The sequence below is a fragment of the Haemorhous mexicanus genome, chromosome 6 (assembly GCF_027477595.1).
Source record: "Haemorhous mexicanus isolate bHaeMex1 chromosome 6, bHaeMex1.pri, whole genome shotgun sequence".
Taxonomy (NCBI): domain Eukaryota; kingdom Metazoa; phylum Chordata; class Aves; order Passeriformes; family Fringillidae; genus Haemorhous; species Haemorhous mexicanus.
This window is the reverse complement of record NC_082346.1, coordinates 12875518-12899538: the sequence shown is the minus strand read 5'-3', so window position 1 is coordinate 12899538 and position 24021 is coordinate 12875518. Positions and strand designations below refer to the sequence as shown.

At 63.2% G+C, this 24021-nt stretch overlaps 2 protein-coding genes and 2 pseudogenes across 2 annotated transcripts in view; all 4 read right to left on the bottom strand.

Annotated features, from left to right (window-relative positions):
• Positions 1-68: 68 nt before the first annotated feature.
• Positions 69-16584, bottom strand: LOC132328305 (uncharacterized). The gene is made up of 27 exons (XM_059848148.1): positions 16309-16584; positions 15917-16237; positions 15508-15828; positions 15131-15433; positions 14743-15057; positions 14265-14633; positions 13881-14189; positions 13420-13791; positions 13195-13338; positions 12951-13046; positions 12654-12737; positions 12126-12439; positions 11190-11379; positions 10972-11046; positions 5401-5505; positions 4209-4529; positions 3800-4120; positions 3424-3726; positions 3034-3348; positions 2551-2919; positions 2167-2475; positions 1708-2079; positions 1483-1626; positions 1237-1332; positions 937-1020; positions 574-714; positions 69-390 (listed from the first exon to the last, which is right to left on the bottom strand). The coding sequence occupies exons 1-27, from the start codon at positions 16358-16360 to the stop codon at positions 275-277; spliced, it is 6261 nt and encodes a 2086-aa protein (XP_059704131.1). The 5' UTR covers positions 16361-16584; the 3' UTR covers positions 69-274.
• Positions 10667-10785, bottom strand: LOC132329541 (5S ribosomal RNA; annotated as a pseudogene).
• A 3550-nt stretch (positions 16585-20134) lies between the features above and the next one.
• LOC132329542 (5S ribosomal RNA) lies at positions 20135-20253 on the bottom strand (annotated as a pseudogene).
• Positions 20254-21271: 1018 nt separating this feature from the next.
• LOC132328304 (deleted in malignant brain tumors 1 protein-like) overlaps positions 21272-24021 on the bottom strand; it is a 30007-nt gene continuing 27257 nt past the window's right edge. The window contains exons 27-28 of the mRNA XM_059848147.1: positions 21776-21916; positions 21272-21593 (exon numbers count right to left, since the gene is read on the bottom strand). Coding sequence (XP_059704130.1) covers positions 21478-21593; positions 21776-21916 — 257 coding nt within the window. The 3' untranslated portion in view covers positions 21272-21477. The remainder of the gene's footprint in view (positions 21594-21775; positions 21917-24021) is intronic.

The following is a 24021-nucleotide window of genomic DNA, read 5'->3' as shown; positions in this document are numbered from 1 at the left end:
TCACCAAGGAATTACTGGTGTACCTGGGATGGAAGTACCAGCTCCAGAATAAGGTTCCAGGTCTGGGATTGAGTCTCTGACCAGTTTGGGTTTTAATAGGAAAAAAGGGAAATTCACTCTGAAATCCAAGAAAATCCCTACACAGGAGCGGTTTTCCTGCACCGCTGGACAGCAAGGGCTGATCTCTGTGGGCAGGGCCAGCCCTCCCTGGGGACAGGGCTCCACCACAGTGCCACACACGTGTCCCCAGGACTGTGGCATGGCCAGTACATCCTCATGGCAATGTCCCCAGGGTGCTGCTGCCAACATCATCATAGTCCATGCGCCCAGGGATCTGTTCCAAGTGGTCCCTGGTGGCTCCTGGGTGACTTGGAGGGGAGTAGATCCCACCTTGGAGACAGCACAGAAAAGTGCCTGAGGGGGGCTGGCAACTCTTTCTCCCCGTGACAGAGCCCACCTGGGCTCTGACCACAGCACCCATGGATCTGCTGCTGGGTCCTGCCTGTCCCCACAGCCAAAGCCTGCCATGGAGTGGCTCTGCAGAGGGGACAGGGCAGCTGGGAGCCCTCTCACCTGTGGGGAGGACAGAGATCCACCTCTGCCGTGCCACTGCCTCGGAGATATCCCCAGTGCTGGCATCAGGGGGCTCCTGGGGCACATCCAGGACATCGTCGTAGCCATCTGGGATTCCTTGCTTGGGCTGGGCAGGGGGATCTGGGAGTACAGAGGGGTCCATGACAGTGACCAGTGGCACTGGCAGGGCTCAGACTGTGCCATCCCTTCCAGCCTTTCCCCGGGACACATGCTCGAGGCCCGTGGGTCCCACAGGGAAAGAAAATGTTTCTCTGCCCACTAACAAGTGGGTCAGCCCCCCACAGCCCAGGTGTGTCCCCACACCCCAGCTCTCCCTGCTGGGCTCCTGCCCTGTGGCCCTACCTGGGGCTGCCTCGGTGTCACTCCCCTCCACGCTGTCGCCGCTGTCAGACAGCAGCTTCTTCACCCATCCCTCCAACAGGGAACCTGCAGGGGATAAACAGGGACTTGGAGGTGGCTGCAAGTGGCACCACAGGTGACAGAACCTCACACCACAGAGCAGTGCTGCTCTGGGACCACCCAGGGTCACCCACAGCCCATGGCCAGGAGCCCCTGCTGGGCCACCAGGAGCCAGAGGTGCCGTGGGGCTGTCAGGCAGAGCCTTCACTACGGGCACAGCTGGAGCACAAGGGCTGCACCCACCTGGGGGAGTGGGCACCTCCTGGTACTCGGGCATGGCTTTGTAATCCAGCTCCTCATAGACAGCGTTGGAGATGGCATCTGCAGCTCTGCCAGGGCCTGGAAGGAGATGCAGCACTTACCTGGGGCCCCGGGCACTGTGGGGGTCACCAAGATCACCCCTGGCCACCTTCTGAGCTCTTCCACAGGGCAGGGGACCCTGGACCCCCCAAACGAGATCTGTCCCCACCCCCACCCACCGGGACCCACCTCGGCGTTGGGCACGGGCACGGCACAGCAGCAGGGCCAGGGCACCCAGGGACAGGCACAGCAGCGTCCCCAGCACCACGCACAGCACGGTGGGCACAGGCACAGACCCCACGGCCACTGCCAGGGCCGTTCTGCTGGGGACACCTGTGGGGACACAGGCAGGCAGTGAGGGGAGGGCGATCCCAGCCAGCCTGCTGTGGGGGATGCAGGCACGGGCAGAGCTACCTGTGCTGGTGCCACCCTCTGCATATGGGCTAGTGTGTCCCTCAGTGATGCCATCACTGTGCTCCTCACACTCCACATGGACGTGCCCATCGGTGCCACAGCTCTGCAGGTGCCAGGGTGCTGAGGGGCACTGCCAGAGCGAGCGGGCCCCGTCCTCACAGCCCACCCAGGCCAGCCAGGCATCGGTCGGCTCCTGGGCAGGGACACCTGAGAGCCAGCCCCTGTCCCCACAGCCCAGCTGGCGGCAGACAGTGGCAGCGGTGCCGTTGCTGGTGCCGTTCTTGCACACGCGCCTCCAGGTGCTGTTCTGGAATATCTCCAGAAACCCGGCACAGCGCCCAGGGCCCCCTGCCAGCCGCACGGAGAGCTGCTCTGCAAGGGGGGCAGGGGGGTCACGGCACGACCAGGAACCCCCCGGGGCCTCTGCCGGGCCCTGATCCGGGGCTGCCCGGCACTGACCTGAGCAGACGGCCCCTGCCCCGCCGCCGCTCCCACACTCGCGCCGTTCCGTGCGCCCGCAATCCCACAGAGACCCCTCGGAGCCGGAGCAGTCGGGGCTGTACGGCCACAGCGGCCCCGTGCCGGCACCGAAGCGCGCCCAGCCCGGGGCCTCCAGGGCCGTGCCACAGCCCAGCTCCCGGCACACAACGGCCGCGTCCTGCAGCTCCCAGCCTTCCCCGCAGACCGAGCTCCAGCTGCCTCCGGAATAGACCTCCACACGGCCGGCACAGCGCCCAGGGCTCCCCACCAGCCTCACCTGCAGGCTGCCTGCAGGCAGGGAAGGAATGGGCTGGGGTGGCTGCTTGGGGCACGCGCACCTCCATCCCTTCTCGGGACACCCACCTGAGCAGACAATGCTGGTGCCATGAGGGATGTCAGCCGGTGCAGTGGTCATGTACCGGTAGTCGGCCCAAAAATAATAGTCATCTATGGTCCTAGTGGCCAGAACAGTGGTCATCCTCTTGATGGTTTTGACCACCATTTCCAAGATATCCCACTCCTTCTGGTCGATATCCTGCAAGTAGGACTGCCCGCGGACAACACGACTCTTCTCCAGCCCTCCACAGCCCAGCACCAAGCACACGTTGCTCAAATTCCGAAGGAGCGAAACCTCTCCTGGCACACGGCGCCACTCCCCGGTGCTTATGGCCAACTCCAGAAACCCCTCGCATCGAGTCTCACCCTTCACCAGCCTCAGGGACTCGACGGTGCCTGTGAAATAGACCAACTCAGACCTTCATCAAAAAATAACTTTCACCTAATGATACCAATACTTGGCTGGGTCCTAAAAGCCCTTAAGGCTCCTCACAGAACCACCACACCCACCTGAGCAGTTGACGGCGGCGGCGTTTCCAGGGGCACACGGGGGCTTCCCCAGCACGGCCACGGGGCACTCGCCCGGGTGCCGCTCGCTCCCGCTGCAGCCGAAGGCGTCCGGCCGCAGCGGCCCCTCCCCGCTGCCGAAGGAGCCTCCCGCGGGCACGCTGAAGGCGCGGCCGCAGCCCAGGTGGCGGCACAGGACGTGCGCATCGGCCAGGTCCCACTCGCTGGCGCACACCGAGCCCCACGTCCCCCTCACTGCCACCTCCACTCGCCCGGAGCATCCCGAGCTGCCGTTCCCCAGCCGGAAGCCCGTGTAGGCTGTGACAGGAACAGCCTTGAGAGCACTGATGGCTCAGGCACCCCAACTGCCCCCGGCGTCCCCCCGGCACTTACAGGAGCAGATGACGCCGGCAGGGCCGGTGCAGGCCTGGCTCTGGGGCGGACGCCGGGCACAGGCACTGAGCAGGGGCTCGCTGCCATTGCACTGGAAGCCCCCGTCCCAGAGCGATCCCGACACTGCCCCAAAACGGCCACTGCCGGCGATCGCGACCACCTCACCGCAGCCCAGCTCCCTGCACACCACCAGGGCCACCTTCATGTCCACCTCATCCTCACAGACACCGACCCAGGCCTGGTCCTGACGCACCTCCAGCCGCCCGGCACAGCCTCCATCGCCACCAACCAGCCGTGAAAAGCCTGCGGGAGCAGTGCAGGGCCAGTGACAAGGAATGTGCACTAAGTGCCACATGCCCTAAAGCCCAGCTCCTACCTTGGCAGACAACGGCCGTGTCCAAAGCATGGATGCTGCTGTTATAGGGTCCCCAGCCACGGATCTCGCAGTCCCAGAGCGTGGCTTCGTCGCCACTGCAGTCCACCAGGGCCAGGCTGACGAGCCCGTCCCCTACGCCAAAGCGCTCGAGGGCGGAGGAGGCAGCGGAAGCCGAGCCACAGCCCAGCTGCTGGCAAACCACCTCGGCGTCCTTCACGTCCCAGCTGTCGTCTGCCACCGAGCCCCAGTGTCCCTGCAGCTTCACCTCCACCCTCCCGGCACAGGGATTGCCGCCGCCCGACAGCCTCAGCTCCACAGCATCTGCACAGGGGCACCGGCACGACTCAGACCAGCCCGCGATGCTCCAGAACAAGGTGGCTGTCCCAGCACGGCCAGCGTATCCCCTCACCTGCGCAGGTCACCCCCACATCCTGCTCGTGGCCGCAGAAATGCTGGCCCCAGTCGAAGTGCGAGCAGTCCTCCAGCCCATCCTCGGTGCCGTTGCAGAAGAAGGGCTGCAGCCAGATCCGCCCGCTGCCCTGCCCGAACGGGGCGGACGAGGACGCCCTGGCCACCCGGCCACAGCCCAGCTGCCGGCACACCACCTCGGCCCAGCGAGCTTCCCCGTCCCGCCCCAAGAAGCACACGGAGCCCCACTCACCGTCGTGCTTCACCTCCACGCGCCCGGCACAGCGCCCGCCGCCGCCCACCAGACGCAGCTGCCCGGAGCCTGCGGCACGGAGGCTGCTGAGCCGGGCCCGCCGCCGCCGCGGGCCCCGCTCCCGCCCGCCCGGCACTCACCCCCGCACAGCCGCATGCACACGAGCAGCCCCAGAGCCACCAGAGGTCCCATGGCCACCGGCCCCCAGCCAGCGCAGCCAGGCCACCTCTCGCCAGCGCCCGAGCCAGTGCACGCAGCAGCAGCAGCAGCACCGGGGCAGCCTTTATCAGGCGCCACATCTCCCGGCTGCGGGGCCGCGGCCTCCAATAACCTGCTCCGTGCCCAAATATGAGCCTCGCCTGCGCCTCTGCCGTCACACACCTCGCCACAGTGGGCTGCCACCCGGATGTCCCCGGGGGGAGACAGCCCCCCCACAGCACCTGCCCTGCGGGGGCCCTTCCTGCATGCCCCGGGGCTCCAACGCTGCTGCTGCAGCCTGCCAAGAGCCATCCTGATGGCGAGGACGGGCCTCAGCCCACATCCTACCAAGAGCATCCACGCAACCACCTGTAGCTCGGGCACCTGCAGAGCTCAAAGCCCCACGCTCGGGGCGCTCCCCTCCGGGCTGCTCGGAGGCCCCGCGGGGGTGGCAGAGGCCCCCGGCTCTCGGCGGGGCTGCCAGCTGCCAGCTGCCCGGTCCCTCGCGGCGGCGCTGCCACATGGCGCTGCTGCCGCAGCTGCGGCCCCGCGCTCGCCTCGCCGCCAGGGCAGGAAGGAGGCGGTTACCCCCCGGCGGCTCCCGGCCTCGCCAGCGACCGCACGCGCCTCCCGACACCTGCGCTGCCGCCCAGAACGCCGCGGCTCCGCCGCCCCTGCCCCGCCGCTCCGGGCCCCTGCAGCCCGCCAGCCGCGCACGGCAGGAAACTTCCCGCACTCTCACCCTTCACAGGACTCTCGGGCAGGGCATTCCCAGTGCAGGGATCCACTTGCTCTGATGGCACTGACACCCATTCACAGCTGCGGCTCCACTGATCCCCCGTTGGCCCTGGAGATTCCCCAAAACCCATTTCCACACCTAGACATCACATTTCCTCATCCGTTCCATTCCAGTTCTGCCATGGCACAGTCACAGGTGTCTCCCTCTGTAAATCCAAGTGCTGCTGCCGCAGGAAAGCACAAACAGCCCCAGCTGCTGCCTCCCAGAAGCGTCCCGGGCAACGTGAACAGGGCTTTGACCCTCCCACATTCCAAAGGCTAAAGGCTCTCTTCCTCCTGATCCCCGTATCCCGCTGTCTCTCTCAGTGTCCCTCACCTGGCCGGGACCACAATTTCCCCGGCCCTTTGTTGTGCAAACGATCACCGCTTCACGGACTCTCGTCCCGGGCTCCCGCGCAGAGCAAACGGAGCCGCTGGAACTGCAGCTGCTGCCCAGACACCGGCACCGCAGCCATTCCTGCCCGGCACCACGTCCCGGTCCCTCGCTGTGCGGCGGCGGGAGGAGCTGCCCTGCCCCATCCCGCCGCGCTGCCGGGCACTGCGGCACCGGGCACTGTCCGGGACTGCTCCGCTCACAGACGCGCCCGCCGCACGGAGCCCACACCGGGCCCGGTGGGGCGGGCCACCCGAACCGGAGGACACTGGCTGGGTGCGTGGGTGGCTGCTGTCCCGGCCACAAGGGACAGGAGATCTCCGGGTCCACGGATACCTCTGGGGCCCTTGGGGAGGCTCTGAGATTGTTTCTCGGGAGTTCTCATTGGGATGCGCTGCTGCGAGCACCTCAGCCACTGCTCCACCCTTCCCACCTGGAGCAGCTCAGCAAGCAGAGGCCAAAGCCAAGGCTGGGGCAGGGGGTTGTTCCTGCCTGGCATCATAGCCATGCACTGGGGGTGTTCCCCAGTGCAAGCAGCGCCTCTCCAAACCATTTCTTGTCTCGCCAACAGAACAGGACACCCCAATTGCAGCCCCGGGGCCAGCTGCAAGCAGTCACTGTCTACAGCCAGGACTCTGTGCCCCACCAGGTGAGCCCTGGATGTGACACCTGGTGCACCCGCAGGAGGAACTGTTGGGATTCTCCTGGCATGTCCATTTGCCTCGGCCAAGAAAAGGAAACACAGTGGTCAGCTACTAGGGGTCCACCACATTATGACCCCCAAGAAACAGGCAATTCTACCGCCCTGAAAGGATTGGTATGTTTGGTGCAGGGTGGGTGATGCAGGGGGAGAGGGCAAGGGGGGTGACAGACCTTGCCTCAGCCATGGCTTCAGCCCGTGATGGTGGCACTGACCCCATGCCCACTTCCCTGGGGACAGGAGAACGAGGATGAGTGTGCAGCATGCCGTGATGGTGGTGAACTCATCTGCTGTGACAGCTGCCCCAGGGCATTTCACCTTGCCTGCCTGGTGCCCCCACTGCCCCACATCCCCAGGTGAGTCCCAGGGCACACACGGATGCCAGTGCCCCCCTGCCGTCCCTCCCTGCTCTGCTCCCACTGTGCAGCGGCACGTGGCGATGTGGCTCCTGGGTGGAGAACGTGACTGAACCAGGCCAGCTGCTGGAGGCAGACTTGCCCGTGGAGAGACTCCCCGAGATCCTGGGGGAGGCAGCGCGGGACACCCAGCCGGGTGGAGAGGAGGGGAGCGTCTGCAGCTGCTGCTGCACCCGGATCCCCACTCCCCACCACTGTCCTGCTCCCAGTGGGGACCCCAGGTGAGTTCCCCATCACGCCCCACATCCCAGCCTCAGTTCCTCCCCGGAGGGTCCTGCCCTGATGGTCTCTGTCTCTCCGCTTGGGGCAGAGTGATCATGAAATAATCGACTTCTCAATATTTGGTGAAGTCAGGAGCAGCACCAACATGAGTCTTACATTGAACTTCCAGAGGGCAAACTTTGGCCTGTTTAGGAGACTTTTTTAGAGGGTCCCTTGGGAAACAGCCCCTAAAAACAACGGAGTTAAGGAAAGGTGGGTATGCCTCAAAACAGAGATCTTGAGGGCACAGGAACAGACTGTCCCTGTGTGCTGAAAGATCAGTCAACGGGGTAAACGTCCAGCCTGGCTGGGCAAGGAGGTTTTGGAAGAACTTAGGAATAAAAAGAGGATGTATCAGCATTGGAAGGAGGGTCAGGTCTCTAAGGAAGTATTCAAGAAGGCTGCTGGAGCATGCAGAAAAAAATTAGGGAGGCCAAAGCTCATTTTGAACTTAGAATGGCGACTTCTGTAAAGGATAATAAAAAATCTTTTTACAAATACATTAATGCTAGAAGGAAGTGTAAGACCAGCCTTTGTTCTTTATTGAACAAGGGAGGGAACTTAGTATCTGCAGATGAGAAGGCAGAAGTGCTTAGTGCCTACTTTGCCTCAGTTTTTAGTGGGAAGATGACCTGCCCTCAAGACACCTGCTCGCCTGGAATGGTTGATGGTGTCAGGGAGCAGAATGGTCCCCCCATTATCCAAGAGGAGGCAGTCAAAGAACTACTGAAATGCTTGGATGTTCATAAATCTATGAGACCAGACAGGATCCAGCCCAGGGTAATGAGAGAGCTGGCAAATGAGCTTGCAAAGCCACTCTCCGTCATTTACCAACAGTCCTGGCTCACTGGTGAGGTTCCGGATGACTGGAAGCTGGCCAATGTGATATCCATTCACAAAAGGGGTGCAAAGGAGGATCCTGGTAATTTTAGACCAGTCAGCCTGACGCCAGCACCTGGCAAAATAATGGAACAGTTTATCTTAAGTGCCATCAGACAGAATTTACAGGATGGCCAGGGTATCAGACCCAGTCAGCATGGGTTTAGGAGGGGTAGGTCATGTTTAACCAACCTGGTCACCCTTTATGACCAGGTAACCCGCCTAGTGGATGCAGGGAAGGCTGTCAATGTTGTTTATTTGGATATCAGCAAGGCCTTTGACACTGTCTCCCACAGCACACTCCTAGACAAGCTGGCAGCCCGTGCCTTGGACAGGAGCACTCTGTGCTGGGTTAGGAACTGGCTGGATGGCTGGGCCCAGAGAGTGGTGGTGAATGGTGCTGCATCCAGCTGGCAGCCGTCAGCAGTGGTGTCCCTCAGGGGTCTGTGCTGGGGCCAGTTCTGTTTAATATTTTTATTGATGATATGGATGAGGGTTTAGAGTCTTTCATGAGCAAATTTGCAGATGACACTAAGCTGGGAGCGTGTGTGGATCAGTTAGAGGAACAGAGGGCTTTGCAGAGGGACCTGGAATGGTTGGATGGATGGGCAGAATCTAATGGGATGAAGTTCAATAAGTCCAAGTGCCAAGCCCTGCACTTTGGTCACAATAACCCCCTGCAACGTTATAGGCTGGGGCCAGTGTGGCTGGACAGTGCTCAGGAGGAAAGGGACCTGGGGGTGCTGGTTGACAGTCGACTGAACATGAGCCAGCAGTGTGCCCAGATGGCCAAGAAGGCCAACGGCATCCTGGCTAGTATCAGGAATAGTGTGGCCAGCAGGAGCAGGGAGGTCATTCTTCCCCTGTACTCGGCACTGTGAGGCCACACCTTGAGTGCTGTGTCCAGTTCTGGGCCCCTCAGTTTAGGAGGGACGTTGAGATGCTTGAGCGTGTCCAAAGGTGAGCAACGAGGCTGGTGAGGGGCTGGGAACACAAGCCATATGAAGAACGATTGAGGGAGCTGGGGTTGTTCAGCCTGGAGAAAAGGAGACTCAGAGGGGACCTTATCACTCTCTTCAACTTCCTGAAGGGTGGCTGTGGTGAGCTGGGGGTCGATCTCTTTCTCAGGGAAAAAACAGACAGAACAACAGGACACAGTCTAAGGCTGTGTCAAGGGAGATACAGGCTAGAATTAAGGAGGAAGTTTTTCACAGAAAGAGTGGTCAGATACTGGAATCATCTACCCAGGGAGGTGGTGGAGTCACCATCCCTCAATGTCTTTAAAAAAAGACTGGATGTAGCGCTTGGTGCCGTGTTCTAGTTGAGGTGTTGGAGCGTGGGTTGAACTCGAGGATCTTAAAAGTCTCTTCCAACCTAGAAATTCTGTGATTCTGTGATTCTGTGATGGTTTAGGTGGCTACAGCTGTGCGTGTCCTGCATGGGCAACCTGGACACAGGCAGCCTGGGCACCACTGCAGCAACTGCAGACCAACTGCTTCCAGCAGCCAAGCTCAGCACAAGCAGTGCCAGCAGCGGGCTGGGAGAGCAAGAGTGGGGCCCAAGGGCAGCAAGAAGGTGGAGGTGCATCAGGCAGGGTGAGGGACGGGCTGACACCATATGGAGGAAACTTAGGGAAGCCGTACTGGGGGAGCGTGAGCTGGGCCCACACCAGGTGAGGAACTGAACACGCATAGCAACCCTGACCAAAAGGTGTGCAGGCTGAGGGCAGCAAGGGAGCTGGCAGGACATCTCTCCATGCACAGGCAGAAGACGGAGCCCTTGGCAGTGACCCTGTGCTGAGCTGGGAGGAGCTTGATGTGCTGCTAGCTGAGGTGAGACTCTGTGTGACACCAACAGGCAGATTCCATGCAAAGGGGACCATGACACTGGTGTGGCCCAAAGGGTGACATGGGCCTATGGGTCAGGCAGCATGTGCCTGGACACAGGGAAAGGATGTGGGATGGGAATAGAAAAGGAACACCTGGGGATGTCCCACAGAGCACACATGGGATGGCATCTTGCAGTGGGCGTTCCAGACCATGGCACGGCCGCTGGGAGAAACACAGGGGCTCCTCGCCATAGTGCACAGACCAAGCAGCACACTCCACATGGCAAGCCATGAGAAAGCAGCCTCTGAGACACACCTACAACAACAGAAAGGCAGCCAGAATGACAGCACAAAGAAGTCACAGAAGAAAACACTAACCGTCAACAGACCATACCAAAACGGCTGACACACAGAAAAACGGAAGGCAACATCCAGTGACACTCGAGAGACAAGAAGCGCAGTGAAAAGCTACAGAAACAACATGCCTGAGAAAATATCATAGGGTGAACTTAAAACAATATATTAACCAAGAGATGAGAAAAAAAACCACTTCTCATTAAAGAAAGGAAAAGAAGAAAAGGAAACCAAAAGAAACAAATGCAAAACAAAAAGAGAAGGGGAGAGAAATCAATGAAATATCACCACAGGGAGGCAAAAGACCCCAGCCTACAACAGCCCCACAAAGGCACGCAGGGCACAGCGGCCCCTTCCCTCCTGCCCAGGCAAAACCAGAGCCCTGGTGGCCCCAAGAGATGCCTACAGCACCCGGTATTCCCAGGCGCTCTCCCATCCAAGTACTAACCGGGCCCGAGCCCGCTCTGCTGCCCAGATCAGACGAGATCGGGCGTTCTCAGGCTGCTGTGGCCGCACGCACCCACCCGCCTGGCCCTCTGCAGCGCTCTCCAGCACTCCCCGCCACCCTCCCAAAGCACACCGCCGCCTCACCCTGCCCCACAACCACACCGCACACACACCCAAGCCCTGCCCACCTCACGCCTCTCCAACGCCTCCCACCCGAGCCTGCCTGCGAGCCTGCTGCTGCACCGGGCCCGCCTCACCTGCCGGCACCTCCCTCACAGCCACCTCACAGCCCACGCCCTCCTGCCCCTCTCGCAGCACCTCCGCCAGCCCGCCTGCCCGCTCCGCACCCTGCGCTCACTCACGGCCCTCACACGGCCCCTGCCGAGCCCGCCATTCCCGACACGGCCAGCCGGGCCTGCGCCACAGCCAGGGCCGCACCGACACCGCGCCTGCTTCACACCTCCCTCCCCACTACCTCCGACACCTTCTCCTCTTCTCCTGCCCCCTCCACGCCCAGGCTGAGCACGGACGGATTCAGCCAGGCCCCGCTGCACGAACTGGACGCCCTCCGGGCGCTGCAGCCCGGCCTCAACATCGGCAACCTCCCGGAGCACGACGTGCCGCAGGCAGGGGCCATGGCCCGCCTGCCCTGCCACCGCGGGGTGCTGCCGGGGGGCAGGAAGGCGCTGCCCTCCTTCAGGAGACCTCCCATCCTTTAGGAGAAGTCCTTCCAACAACCAGAGCCATTCCCAGCCCGGTTCTCAGGGCTGAGAGCGGGGCTGACACTGCCCCACCCGTGGAGCACAGGGATTAGATCCTGCTGCATCTGTGGGGGGGCGGGGGGCGATCCTGCTCTCTGCGTTTTCCCTCGCTGTTGCTGGCAGCAGTTGTGTGCATTTGGCGGTGCCAAATAGAAGACCTTGCAGAGAATCCTAGCCGCGATATCTCCCAAATTCTTCCCCCTCAACCCACCATTACCAAGGATGTTGTCTGTGGATACAGCTGAGGGGCACTGCCTCACATCCTTGTCCCTGGCTGGTGTTCCGGGGATAGAAGTGCCAGCCCCAGAATAGGGTTCTAGGCTGGGGATTGAGTCTCTGACAAGGTTGGGTTTTAATAGGAAAAAAGGGAAATTCACACTGAAATCCAAGAAAATCCCTACACAGGAGCGGTTTTCCTGCACCGCTGGACAGCAAGGGCTGATCTCTGTGGGCAGGGCCAGCCCTCCCTGGGGACAGGGCCCCACCACAGTGCCACACACGTGTCCCCAGGGCTTTGGCACAGCCAGGACATCCTCATGGCAATGTCCCCAGGGTGCTGCTGCCAACATCATCATAGTCCATGTGCTCTGGGATCCGTTCCGAGGGGTCTCCGTTGGTTCCTGGGTGACATGGAGGGGAGTAGATCCCACCTTGGAGACAGCACAGAAAAGTGCCTGAGGGGCCAGGCAGATACGTGTCCCACTGACAAAGCCCACCTGGGCTCTGACCACAGCACCCATGGATCTGCTGCTGGGTCCTGCCCGCCCCCACAGCCAAAGCCTGCCATGGAGTGGCTCTGCAGAGGGGACACGGCAGCTGGGAGCCCTTTCACCTGTGGGGAGGACAGAGATCCACCTCTGCCGTGCCACTGCCTCGGAGATGTCCCCAGTGCTGGCATCAGGGGGCACATCCAGGACATCGTCGTAGCCATCCAGGGTTCCTTGATCGGGCTGGGCAGGGGCATCTGGGAAAAGCAGAGGGGTCCATGAGAGTGACCAGGGAGACCAGCAGCCCTGGCAGGGCTCAGGCTGCGCCATCCCTTCCAGCCTTTCCCCAGTGCACATCCTGGAGGCCCTTGTGTCCCAGAAGTAAAAGCAGTGTTTCCCTGCCCACTAAGAAGGACAGCTATATATCCTGTCAGCCCCCCAGCCCAGATGTGTCCTGCCCTGTGGCCCTACCTGGGGCTGCCTTGCTGTCACTCCCCTGCACGCTGTCCCCTCTGTCATACAGTAGCTTCTTCACCCATCCCTCCAACAGGGAACCTGCAGGGGATAAAAAGGGACTTGGAGGTGGCCTCAAGTGGCACCGCAGGTGACAGAACCTTACACCACAGAGCAGGGCTGCTCTGGGACCCAGGGACACCCACAGCCCATGGCCAGGAGCCCCTGCTCGGCCACCAGGAGCCAGAGGTGCCATGGGGCTGTCAGGCAGAGCCTTCACTGCGGGCACAGCTGGGGCACAAGGGCTGCAACCACCTGGGGGAGTGGGCACCTCCTGGTACTCGGGCATGGCTTTGTAATCCAGCTCCTCGTAGACAGCGTTGGAGATGGCATCTGCAGCTCTGCCAGGGCCTGGAAGGAGATGCAGCACTTACCTGGGGCCCCGGGCACTGTGGGGGTCAACAGGATCACCCTGGCCACCTTCCGAGCTCTTCCACAGGGCAGGGGACCCTGGACCCACAAACGGGATCTGTCCCAACCGCCAGCCACCGGGACCCACCTCGGCATTGGGCACGGGCACGGCACAGCAGCAGGGCCAGGGCACCCAGGGACAGGCACAGCAGCGTCCCCAGCACCACGCACAGCACGGTGGGCAAAGGCACAGACCCCACGGCCACTGCCAGGGGCGTTCTGCTGGGGACACCTGTGGGGACACAGGCAGGCAGTGAGGGGAGGGCGATCCCAGCCAGCCTGCTGTGGGGGATGCAGGCACGGGCAGAGCTACCTGTACTGGTGCCACCCTCTGCATATGGGCTAGTGTGTCCCTCAGTGATGCCATCACTGTGCTCCTCACACTCCACATGGATGTGCCCATCGGTGCCACAGCTCTGCAGGTGCCAGGGTGCTGAGGGGCACTGCCAGAGTGAGCGGGCCCCGTCCTCACAGCCCACCCAGGCCAGCCAGGCATCGGTCGGCTCCTGGGCAGGGAAACCTGAGAGCCAGCCCCTGTCACCACAGCCCAGCTGGCGGCAGACAGTGGCAGCGGTGCCGTTGCTGGTGCCGTTGTTGCACACGCGCCTCCAGGTGCTGTTCTGGAATATCTCCAGAAACCCGGCACAGCGCCCAGGGCCCTCTGCCAGCCGCACGGAGAGCTGCTCTGCAAGGGGGGCAGAGGGGGGTCACGGCACGACCAGGAACCCCCCGGGGCCTCTGCCGGGCCCGGATCTGGGGCTGCCAGGCACTGACCTGAGCAGACGGCCCCTGCCCCGCCGCCGCTCCCACACTCGCGCCGTTCCGTGCGCCCGCATTCCCACAGAGACCCCTCGGAGCCGGAGCAGTCGGGGCTGTACGGCCACAGCGGCCCCGTGCCGGCACCGAAGCGCGCCCAGCCCGGGGCCTCCAGGGCCGTGCCACAGCCCAGCTCCCGGCACACAACGGCCGCGTCCTGCAGCTCCCAGCCTTCCCCGCAGACCGAGCTCCAGCTGCCTCCGGAATAGACCTCCACACGGCCGGCACAGCGCCCAGGGCTCCCCACCAGCCTCACCTGCAGGCTGCCTGCGGGCAGGGAAGGAATGGGCTGGGGTGGCTGCTTGGGGCACGCGCACCTCCATCCCTTCTCGGGACACCCACCTGAGCACACAATGTAGGTTCCATGAGGGATGTCAGCTGGTGCAGTGGTCATTAAATCGTAACTACTCCCAAAATAATCCTCAGGTATGGTCCTAGTGGCAAGATCAGTGGTCCTCTGGACAGTGGTTTCGATCATGTTTTCCAAGATGTGCCTCTCCATGCGGTTGATTTCCATCAGGTAGAACTTCCCATGGACAACACGACTCTTCCCCAGTCCTCCACAGCCCAGCTCCAAGCACACATTGCTCAAATTCCGAAGGAGCGAAACCTCTCCTGGTACACGGCGCCAGTTGTTGCTGTTTGTGGCCAACTCCAGAAACCCCTCACACCGGGTCTCACCCTTCACCAGCCGCAGGGACTCGACGGTGCCTGTAAAATAGACCAACTCAGACCTTCATCAAAAAATAAACCTCTATCATCTCATAGCATCTCCACTTTTGGCGGGGTCCCAAAAGGCCATAAGGCGCCTCACACCCACCTGAGCAGTTGACGGCGGCGGCGTTTCCGGGGGCACACGGGGGCTTCCCCAGCACGGCCACGGGGCACTCGCCCGGGTGCCGCTCGCTCCCGCTGCAGCCGAAGGCGTCCGGCCGCAGCGGCCCCTCCCCGCTGCCGAAGGAGCCTCCCGCGGGCACGCTGAAGGCGCGGCCGCAGCCCAGGTGGCGGCACAGGACGTGCGCATCGGCCAGGTCCCACTCGCTGGCGCACACCGAGCCCCACGTCCCCCTCACTGCCACCTCCACTCGCCCGGAGCATCCCGAGCTGCCGTTCTCCAGCCGGAAGCCCGTGTAGGCTGTGACAGGAACAGCCTTGAGAGCACTGATGGCTCAGGCACCCCAACTGCCCCCGGCGTCCCCGGCACTTACAGGAGCAGATGACGCTGGCAGGGCCGGTGCAGACCTGGCTCTGGGGCGGACGCCGGGCACAGGCACTGAGCAGGGGCTCGCTGCCATTGCACTGGAAGCCCCCGTCCCAGAGCGATCCCGACACTGCCCCAAATCGGCCACTGCCGGCGATCGCGACCACCTCACCGCAGCCCAGCTCCCTGCACACCACCTGGGCCACCTTCATGTCCACCTCATCCTCACAGACACCGACCCAGGCCTGGTCCTGACGCACCTCCAGCCGCCCGGCACAGCCTCCATCGCCACCAACCAGCCGTGAAAAGCCTGCATGAGCAGTGCAGGGCCAGTGACAAGGAATGTGCATGAACAGCCTTAACCCCCTCAAGCCCAGCTCCTACCTTGGCAGACAACGGCCGTGTCCAAAGCATGGATGCTGCTGTTATAGGGTCCCCAGCCACGGATCTCGCAGTCCCAGAGCGTGGCCTCGTCCCCACTGCAGTCCACCAGGGCCAGGCTGACGAGCCCGTCCCCTACGCCAAAGCGCTCGAGGGCGGAGGAGGCTCCGGAAGCCGAGCCACAGCCCAGCTGCTGGCAAACCACCTCGGCGTCCTTCACGTCCCAGCTGTCGTCTGCCACCGAGCCCCAGTGTCCCTGCAGCTTCACCTCCACCCTCCCGGCACAGGGATTGCCACCGCCCGACAGCCTCAGCTCCACAGCATCTGCACAGGGGCACCGGCACGACTCAGACCAGCCCGCGATGCTCCAGAACAAGGTGGCTGTCCCAGCACTGCCAGCGTATCCCCTCACCTGTGCAGATCACCCCCACATCCTGCTCGTGGCCGCACAAATGCCGGCCCCATCCGAAGTGTGAGCAGTTCCTGAGCATATCCTCGTTGCCGTTGCAGAAGAAGGGCTGCAGCCAGATCCGCCCGCTGCCCTGCCCGAACGGGGCGGACGAGGACGCCCTGGCCACCCGGCCACAGCCCAGCTGCCGGCACACCACCTCGGCCCAGCGAGCTTCCCCGTCCCGCCCCAAGAAGCACACGGAGCCCCACTCACCGTCGTGCTTCACCTCCACGCGCCCGGCACAGCGCCCGCCGCCGCCCACCAGACGCAGCTGCCCGGAGCCTGCGGCACGGAGGCTGCTGAGCCGGGCCCGCCGCCGCCGCGGGCCCCGCTCCCGCCCGCCCGGCACTCACCCCCGCACAGCCGCACGCACACGAGCAGCCCCAGAGCCACCAGAGGTCCCATGGCCACCGGCCCCCAGCCAGCGCAGCCAGGCCACCTCTCGCCAGCGCCCGAGCCAGTGCACGCAGCAGCAGCAGCAGCACCGGGGCAGCCTTTATCAGGCGCCTCATCTCCCGGCTGCGGGGCCGCGGCCTCCAATAACCTGCTCCGTGCCCAAATATGAGCCTCGCCTGCGCCTCTGCCGTCACACACCTCGCCACAGTGGGCTGCCACCCGGATGTCCCCGGGGGGAGACAGCCCCCCCCACAGCACCTGCCCTGCGGGGGCCCTTCCTGCATGCCCCGGGGCTCCAACGCTGCTGCTGCTGCCTGACAAGAGCCATCCTGATGGCGAGGACGGGCCTCAGCCCACATCCTACCAAGAGCATCCACGCAACCACCTGTAGCTCGGGCACCTGCAGAGCTCAAAGCCCCACGCTCGGGGCGCTCCCCTCCGGGCTGCTCGGAGGCCCCGCGGGGGTGGCAGAGGCCCCCGGCTCTCGGCGGGGCTGCCAGCTGCCAGCTGCCCGGTCCCTCGCGGCGGCGCTGCCACATGGCGCTGCTGCCGCAGCTGCGGCCCCGCGCTCGCCTCGCCGCCAGGGCAGGAAGGAGGCGGTTACCCCCCGGCGGCTCCCGGCCTCGCCAGCGACCGCACGCGCCTCCCGACACCTGCGCTGCCGCCCAGAACGCCGCGGCTCCGCCGCCCCTGCCCCGCCGCTCCGGGCCCCTGCAGCCCGCCAGCCGCGCACGGCAGGAAACTTCCCGCACTCTCACCCTTCACAGGACTCTCTGGCAGGGCATTCCCAGAGCAGGGATCCCCTTGCTCTGATGGCACTGACACCCATTCACAGCTGCAGCTCCACTGATTTCCCCGCTGGCCCTGGAGATTCCCCAAAACCCATTTCCACTCCTAGACATCACATTTCCTCATCCGTTCCATTCCAGCTCTGCCATGGCACAGTCACAGGTGTCTCCCTCTGTAAATCCAAGTGCTGCTGCCGCAGGAAAGCACAAACAGCCCCAGCTGCTGCCTCCCAGGAGCGTCCCGGGCAACGTGAACAGGGCTTTGACCCTCCCACATTCCAAGCCCAAAAGCCCAATCTAAAGGCTCTCTTCCTCCTGATCCCTGTATCCCGCTGTCTCCCTCAGTGTCCCTCACCTGGCCGGGACCACAATTTCCCCGGCCATTTGTTGTGCAAACGATCACCGCTTCACGGACTCTCGTCCCGGGCTCCCGCGCAGAGCAAACGGAGCCGCTGGAACTGCAGCTGCTGCCCAGCCACCGGCACCGCAGCCATTCCTGCCCGGCACTACGTCCCGGTCCCTCGCTGTGCGGCGGCGGGAGGAGCTGCCCTGCCCCATCCCGCCGCGCTGCCGGGCACTGCGGCACCGGGCACTGTCCGGGACTGCTCCGCTCACAGACGCGCCCGCCGCACGGAGCCCACACCGGGCCCGGTGGGGCGGGCCACCCGAACCGGAGGACACTGGCTGGGTGCGTGGGTGGCTGCTGTCCCGGCCACAAGGGACAGGAGATCTTCGAGTCCACGGATACCTCTGGAGCCCTTGGGGAGGCTCTGAGATTGTTTCCCGGGCGTTCTCATGGGCTGCGCTGCTGCGAGCACCTCAGCCACTGCTCCGCCCTTTCCACCTGGAGCAGCTCAGCAAGCGCAGTCCAAAGCCAAGTCAGGGGGTTGTTCCTGCCTGGCATCATAGCCATGCACTGGGGGTGTTCCCCAGTGCAAGCAGCGCCTCTCCAAACCATTTCTTGTCTCGCCAACAGAACAGGCAACCCCAATTGCAGCCCCAGGGCCAGCTGCAAGCAGTCACTGTCTACAGCCAGGACTCTGTGCCCCACCAGGTGAGCCCTGGATGTGACACCTGGTACACCCCCAGGAGGAACTGTTGGGGTTCCCCTGGCATGTCCATTTGCCTCGGCCATGAAAACGAAACACAGGATTCAGCTAGTGGCGGTCCACCATGTTATGACCCCCAAGAAAAAGGCAATTTTACCGCCCTGAAAGGACTGGTATGTTTGGTGCAGGGTGGGTGATGCAGGGGGAGAGGGCAAGGGGGTTGACAGACCTTGCCACAGCCATGGCTTCAGCCCGTGATGGTGGCACTGACCCCCTGCCCACTTCCCTGGGGACAGGAGAACGAGGATGAGTGTGCAGCATGCCGTGATGGTGGTGAATTCATCTGCTGTGACAGCTGCCCCAGGGCCTTTCACCTTGCCTGCCTGGTGCCCCCACTGCCCCACGTCCCCAGGTGAGTCCCAGGGCACACAGGGATGCCAGCGCCCCCCTGCCGTCCCTCCCTGCTCTGCTCCCACTGTGCAGCGGCACGTGGCGATGTGGCTCCTGGGTGGAGAATGTGACTGAACCAGGCCAGCTGCTGGAGGCAGACTTGCCCGTGGAGAGACTCCCCGAGATCCTGGGGGAGGCAGCGCGGGACACCCAGCAGGGTGGAGAGGAGGGGAGCGTCTGCAGCTGCTGCTGCACCCGGATCCCCACTCCCCACCACTGTCCTGCTCCCAGTGGGGACCCCAGGTGAGCTCCCCATCACGCCCCACATCCCAGCCTCAGTTCCTCCCCGGAGGGTCTTTCCCTCACAGTCTCTGTCACCCCTGATTGTTTAGGGGGCTACAGCTGTGCATGTCCTGCATGGGCGCCTGGACACAGGCAGCCTGGGCACCACTGCAGCAGCTGCAGACCAACTGCTTCAGGCAGCCAAGCTCAGCACAAGCAGTGCCAGCAGCGGGCTGGGAGAGCAAGAGTGGGGCCCAAGGGCAGCAAGAAGGTGGAGGTGCATCAGGCAGGGTGAGGGACGGGCTGACACCATATGGAGGAAACTTAGGGAAGCCGTACTGGGGGAGCGTGAGCTGGGCCCACACCAGGTGAGGAACTGAACACGCATAGCAACCCTGACCAAAAGGTGTGCAGGCTGAGGGCAGCAAGGGAGCTGGCAGGACATCTCTCCACGCACAGGCAGAAGACGGAGCCCTTGGCAGTGACCCTGTGCTGAGCTGGGAGGAGCTTGATGTGCTGCTAGCTGAGGTGAGACTCTGTGTGACACCAACAGGCAGATTCCATGCAAAGGGGACCATGACACTGGTGTGGCCCAAAGGGTGACATGGGCCTATGGGTCAGGCAGCATGTGCCTGGACACAGGGAAAGGATGTGGGATGGGAATAGAAAAGGAACACCTGGGGATATCCCACAGAGCACACGTGGGATGGGATCTTGCAGTGGGCGTTCCAGACCATGGCACGGCCGCTGGGAGAAACACAGGGGCTCCTCGCCATAGTGCACAGACCAAGCAGCACACTTCATATGGCAAGCCATGAGAAAGCAGCCTCTGAGACACACCTACAACAACGCAAACGCAGCCAGAATGACAGCACAAAGAAGTCACAGAAGAGAACACTAACCGTCAACAGACCATACCAAAACGGCTCACACACAGAAAAACGGAAGGCAACATCCAGTGACACTCGAGAGACAAGAAGCGCAGTGAAAACCTACAGAAACAACATGCCTGAAAAAATATCATAGGGTGAACTTAAGACAATATATTAACGAAGAAATGAGAAAAAAAATGCTTGTTAAAAAAAGGAAAAGAAGAAAAGGAAACCAAAAGAAACAAATGCAAAACAAAAAAGAGAAGGGGAGAGAAATCAATGAAATATCACCACAGGGAGGCAAAAGACCCCAGCCTACAACAGCCCCACAAAGGCACGCAGGGCACAGCGGCCCCTTCCCTCCTGCCCAGGCAAAACCAGAGCCCTGGTGGCCCCAAGAGATGCCTACAGCACCCGGTATTCCCAGGCGCTTTCCCATCCAAGTACTAACCGGGCCCGAGCCCGCTCTGCTGCCCAGATCAGACGAGATCGGGCGTTCTCAGGCTGCTGTGGCCGCACGCACCCACCCGCCTGGCCCTCTGCAGCGCTCTCCAGCACTCCCCGCCACCCTCCCAAAGCACACCGCCGCCTCACCCTGCCCCACAACCACACCGCACACACACCCAAGCCCTGCCCACCTCACGCCTCTCCAACGCCCCCCACCCGAGCCTGCCTGCGAGCCTGCTGCTGCACCGGGCCCGCCTCACCTGCCGGCACCTCCCTCACAGCCACCTCACAGCCCACGCCCTCCTGCCCCTCTCGCAGCACCTCCGCCAGCCCGCCTGCCCGCTCCGCACCCTGCGCTCACTCACGGCCCTCACACGGCCCCTGCCGAGCCCGCCATTCCCGACACGGCCAGCCGGGCCTGCGCCACAGCCAGGGCCGCACCGACACCGCGCCTGCTCCACACCTCCCTCCCCACTACCTCCGACACCTTCTCCTCTTCTCCTGCCCCCTCCACGCCCAGGCTGAGCACGGACGGATTCAGCCAGGCCCTGCTGCACGAACTGGACGCCCTCCGGGCGCTGCAGCCCGGCCTCAACATCGGCAACCTCCTGGAGCACGACGTGCCGCAGGCAGGGGCCATGGCCCGCCTGCCCTGCCACCGCGGGGTGCTGCCGGGGGGCAGGAAGGCGCTGCCCTCCTTCAGGAGACCTCCCATCCTTTAGGAGAAGTCCTTCCAACAACCAGAGCCATTCCCAGCCCGGTTCTCAGGGCTGAGAGCGGGGCTGACACTGCCCCACCCGTGGAGCACAGGGATGAGATCCTACTGCATCTGTGGGGGGGCGGGGGGCGATCCTGCTCTCTGCGTTTTCCCTCGCTGTTGCTGGCAGCAGTTGTGTGCATTTGGCGGTGCCAAATATAAGACCTTGCAGAGAATCCTAGCCGCGATATCTCCCAAATTCTTCCCCCTCAACCCACCATTACCAAGGATGTTGTCTGTGGATACAGCTGAGGGGCACTGCCTCACATCCTTGTCCCTGGCTGGTGTACCTGGGATAGAAGTGCCAGCCCCAGAATAAGGTTTCAGGCCTGGGATTGAGTCTTTGACCAGTTTGGGTTTTAATAGGAAAAAAGGGAAATTCACTCTGAAATCCAAGAAAATCCCTACACAGGAGCGGTTTTCCTGCACCGCTGGACAGCAAGGGCTGATCTCTGTGGGCAGGGCCAGCCCTCCCTGGGGACAGGGCCCCACCACAGTGCCACACACGTGTCCCCAGGACTTTAGCATGGCCAGGACATCCTCATGGCAATGTCCCCAGGGTGCTGCTGCCAACATCATCATAGTCCATGTGCTCTGGGATCCGTTCCGAGGGGTCTCCGTTGGTTCCTGGGTGACATGGAGGGGAGTAGATGCCACCTTGGGGACAGCACAGAAAGGTGCCTGAGGGGCCAGGCAGCTCCGTGTCCCCCTGACAGAGCCCACCTGGGCTCTGACCACAGCACCCATGGATCTGCTGCTGGGTCCTGCCCGCCCCCACAGCCAAAGCCTGCCATGGAGTGGCTCTGCAGAGGGGACAGGGCAGCTGGGAGCCCTCTCACCTGTGGGGAGGACACAGATCCACCTCTGCTGTGCCACTGCCTCGGAGATGTCCCCAGTGCTGGCATCAGGGGGTTCCTGGGGCACATCCAGGACATCGTCATAGCCATCCAGGGTTCCTTGATCGGGCTGGGCAGGGGGATCTGGGAAAAGCAGAGGGGAACATGGCACTGACCAGTCCCCTGGCAAAGCTCAGGCTCTGCCATCCCTTCCAGCCTTTCCATTTGGGCACGTGCTGGAGGCCCTTGGGTCCCACAGGGAAAGGCAATGTTTTCCTGCCCAGTAACAATGAGAGCAATATATCCTGTCAGCCCCCCATCCCAGATGGGTCCCCACACCCCAGCTCTCCCTGCTGGGCTCCTGCCCTGTGGCCCTACCTGGGGCTGCCTCAGTGTCACTCCCCTGCACGCTGTCCCCGCTGTCATACGGCAGCTTCTTCACCCATCCCTCCAACAGGGAACCTGCAGAGGATAAACAGGGACTTAGGGGTGGCTGCAAGTGGCAGTGCAGATGACAGAACCTCACACCACAGAGCAGGGCTGCTCTGGGACCCAGGGACACCCACAGCCCATGGCCAGGAGCCCCTGCTGGGCCACCAGGAGCCAGAGGTGCCGTGGGGCTGTCAGGCAGAGCCTTCACTACGGGCACAGCTGGAGCACAAGGGCTGCACCCACCTGGGGGAGTGGGCACCTCCTGGTACTCGGGCATGGCTTTGTAATCCAGCTCCTCATAGACAGCGTTGGAGATGGCATCTGCAGCTCTGCCAGGACCTTGAAGGAGATGCAGCACTTACCTGGGGCCCCGGGCACTGTGGGGGGCACCGGGATCACCCCTGGCCACCTTCTGAGCTCTTCCACAGGGCAGGGGACCCTGGACCCCCCAAACGAGATCTGTCCCAATCCCCACCCACCGGGACCCACCTCGGCATTGGGCACGGGCACGGCACAGCAGCAGGGCCAGGGCACCCAGGGACAGGCACAGCAGTGTCCCCAGCACCATGCACAGCACAGTGGGCACAGGCACAGACCCCACGGCCACTGCCAGGGGCGTTCTGCTGGCGACACCTGTGGGGACACAGGCAGGCAGTGAGGGGAGGGCGATCCCAGCCAGCCTGCTGTGGGGGATGCAGGCACGGGCAGAGCTACCTGTACTGGTGCCACCCTCTGGATATGGGCTAGTGTGTCCCTCAGTGGTGCCATCACTGTGCTCCTCACACTCCACATGGATGTGCCCGTCGGTGCCACAGCTCTGCAGGTGCCAGGGTGCTGAGGGGCACTGCCAGAGCGAGCGGGCCCCGTCCTCACAGCGCACCCAGGCCAGCCAGGCGTCAGTCGGCTCCTGGGCAGGGACACCTGAGAGCCAGCCCCTGTCCCCACAGCCCAGCTGGCGGCAGACGGCGGCAGCAGTGCCGGGGCTGTTGCCGTTGGCGCACACGCGGCCCCAGGTTCCATTGTAGGAGACCTCCAGAAACCCGGCACAGCGCCCAGGGCCCCCTGCCAGCCGCACGGAGAGCTGCTCTGCAAGGGGGGCAGGGGGGTCACGGCACGACCAGGAACCCCCCGGGGCCTCTGCCGGGCCCTGATCCGGGGCTGCCCGGCACTGACCTGAGCAGACGGCCCCTGCCCCGCCGCCGCTCCCACACTCGCGCCGTTCCGTGCGCCCGCAATCCCACAGAGACCCCTCGGAGCCGGAGCAGTCGGGGCTGTACGGCCACAGCGGCCCCGTGCCGGCACCGAAGTGCGCCCAGCCCGGGGCCTCCAGGGCCGTGCCACAGCCCAGCTCCCGGCACACAACGGCCGCGTCCTGCAGCTCCCAGCCTTCCTCGCAGACCGAGCTCCAGCTGCCTCCGGAATAGACCTCCACACGGCCGGCACAGCGCCCAGGGCTCCCCACCAGCCTCACCTGCAGGCTGCCTGCGGGCAGGGAAGGAATGGGCTGGGGTGGCTGCTTGCAGCATCGGCACCTCCATCCCTTCTCGGGACACCCACCTGAGCAGACAATGACCATCTCCTCAAGGCTGCTGTTTGCTGCAGGGCCCATGCCAGAAATGCTGTCCATCTCTTCAGTCATGATGTCCACCTCGCTAGGGCTGCTGCTCGATGCAGGAGGGCTACCCAAGGCAGTGTAAACATGCTTGGGATGGCCACAGCCCAGCACCGTACATACCCTGGTCACATCCCATGACTTCGACTGCTCCAGAGGCACACGGCGCCAGGCTGGGCTGGTTATGGTCTCCTCCAAGCGCCCA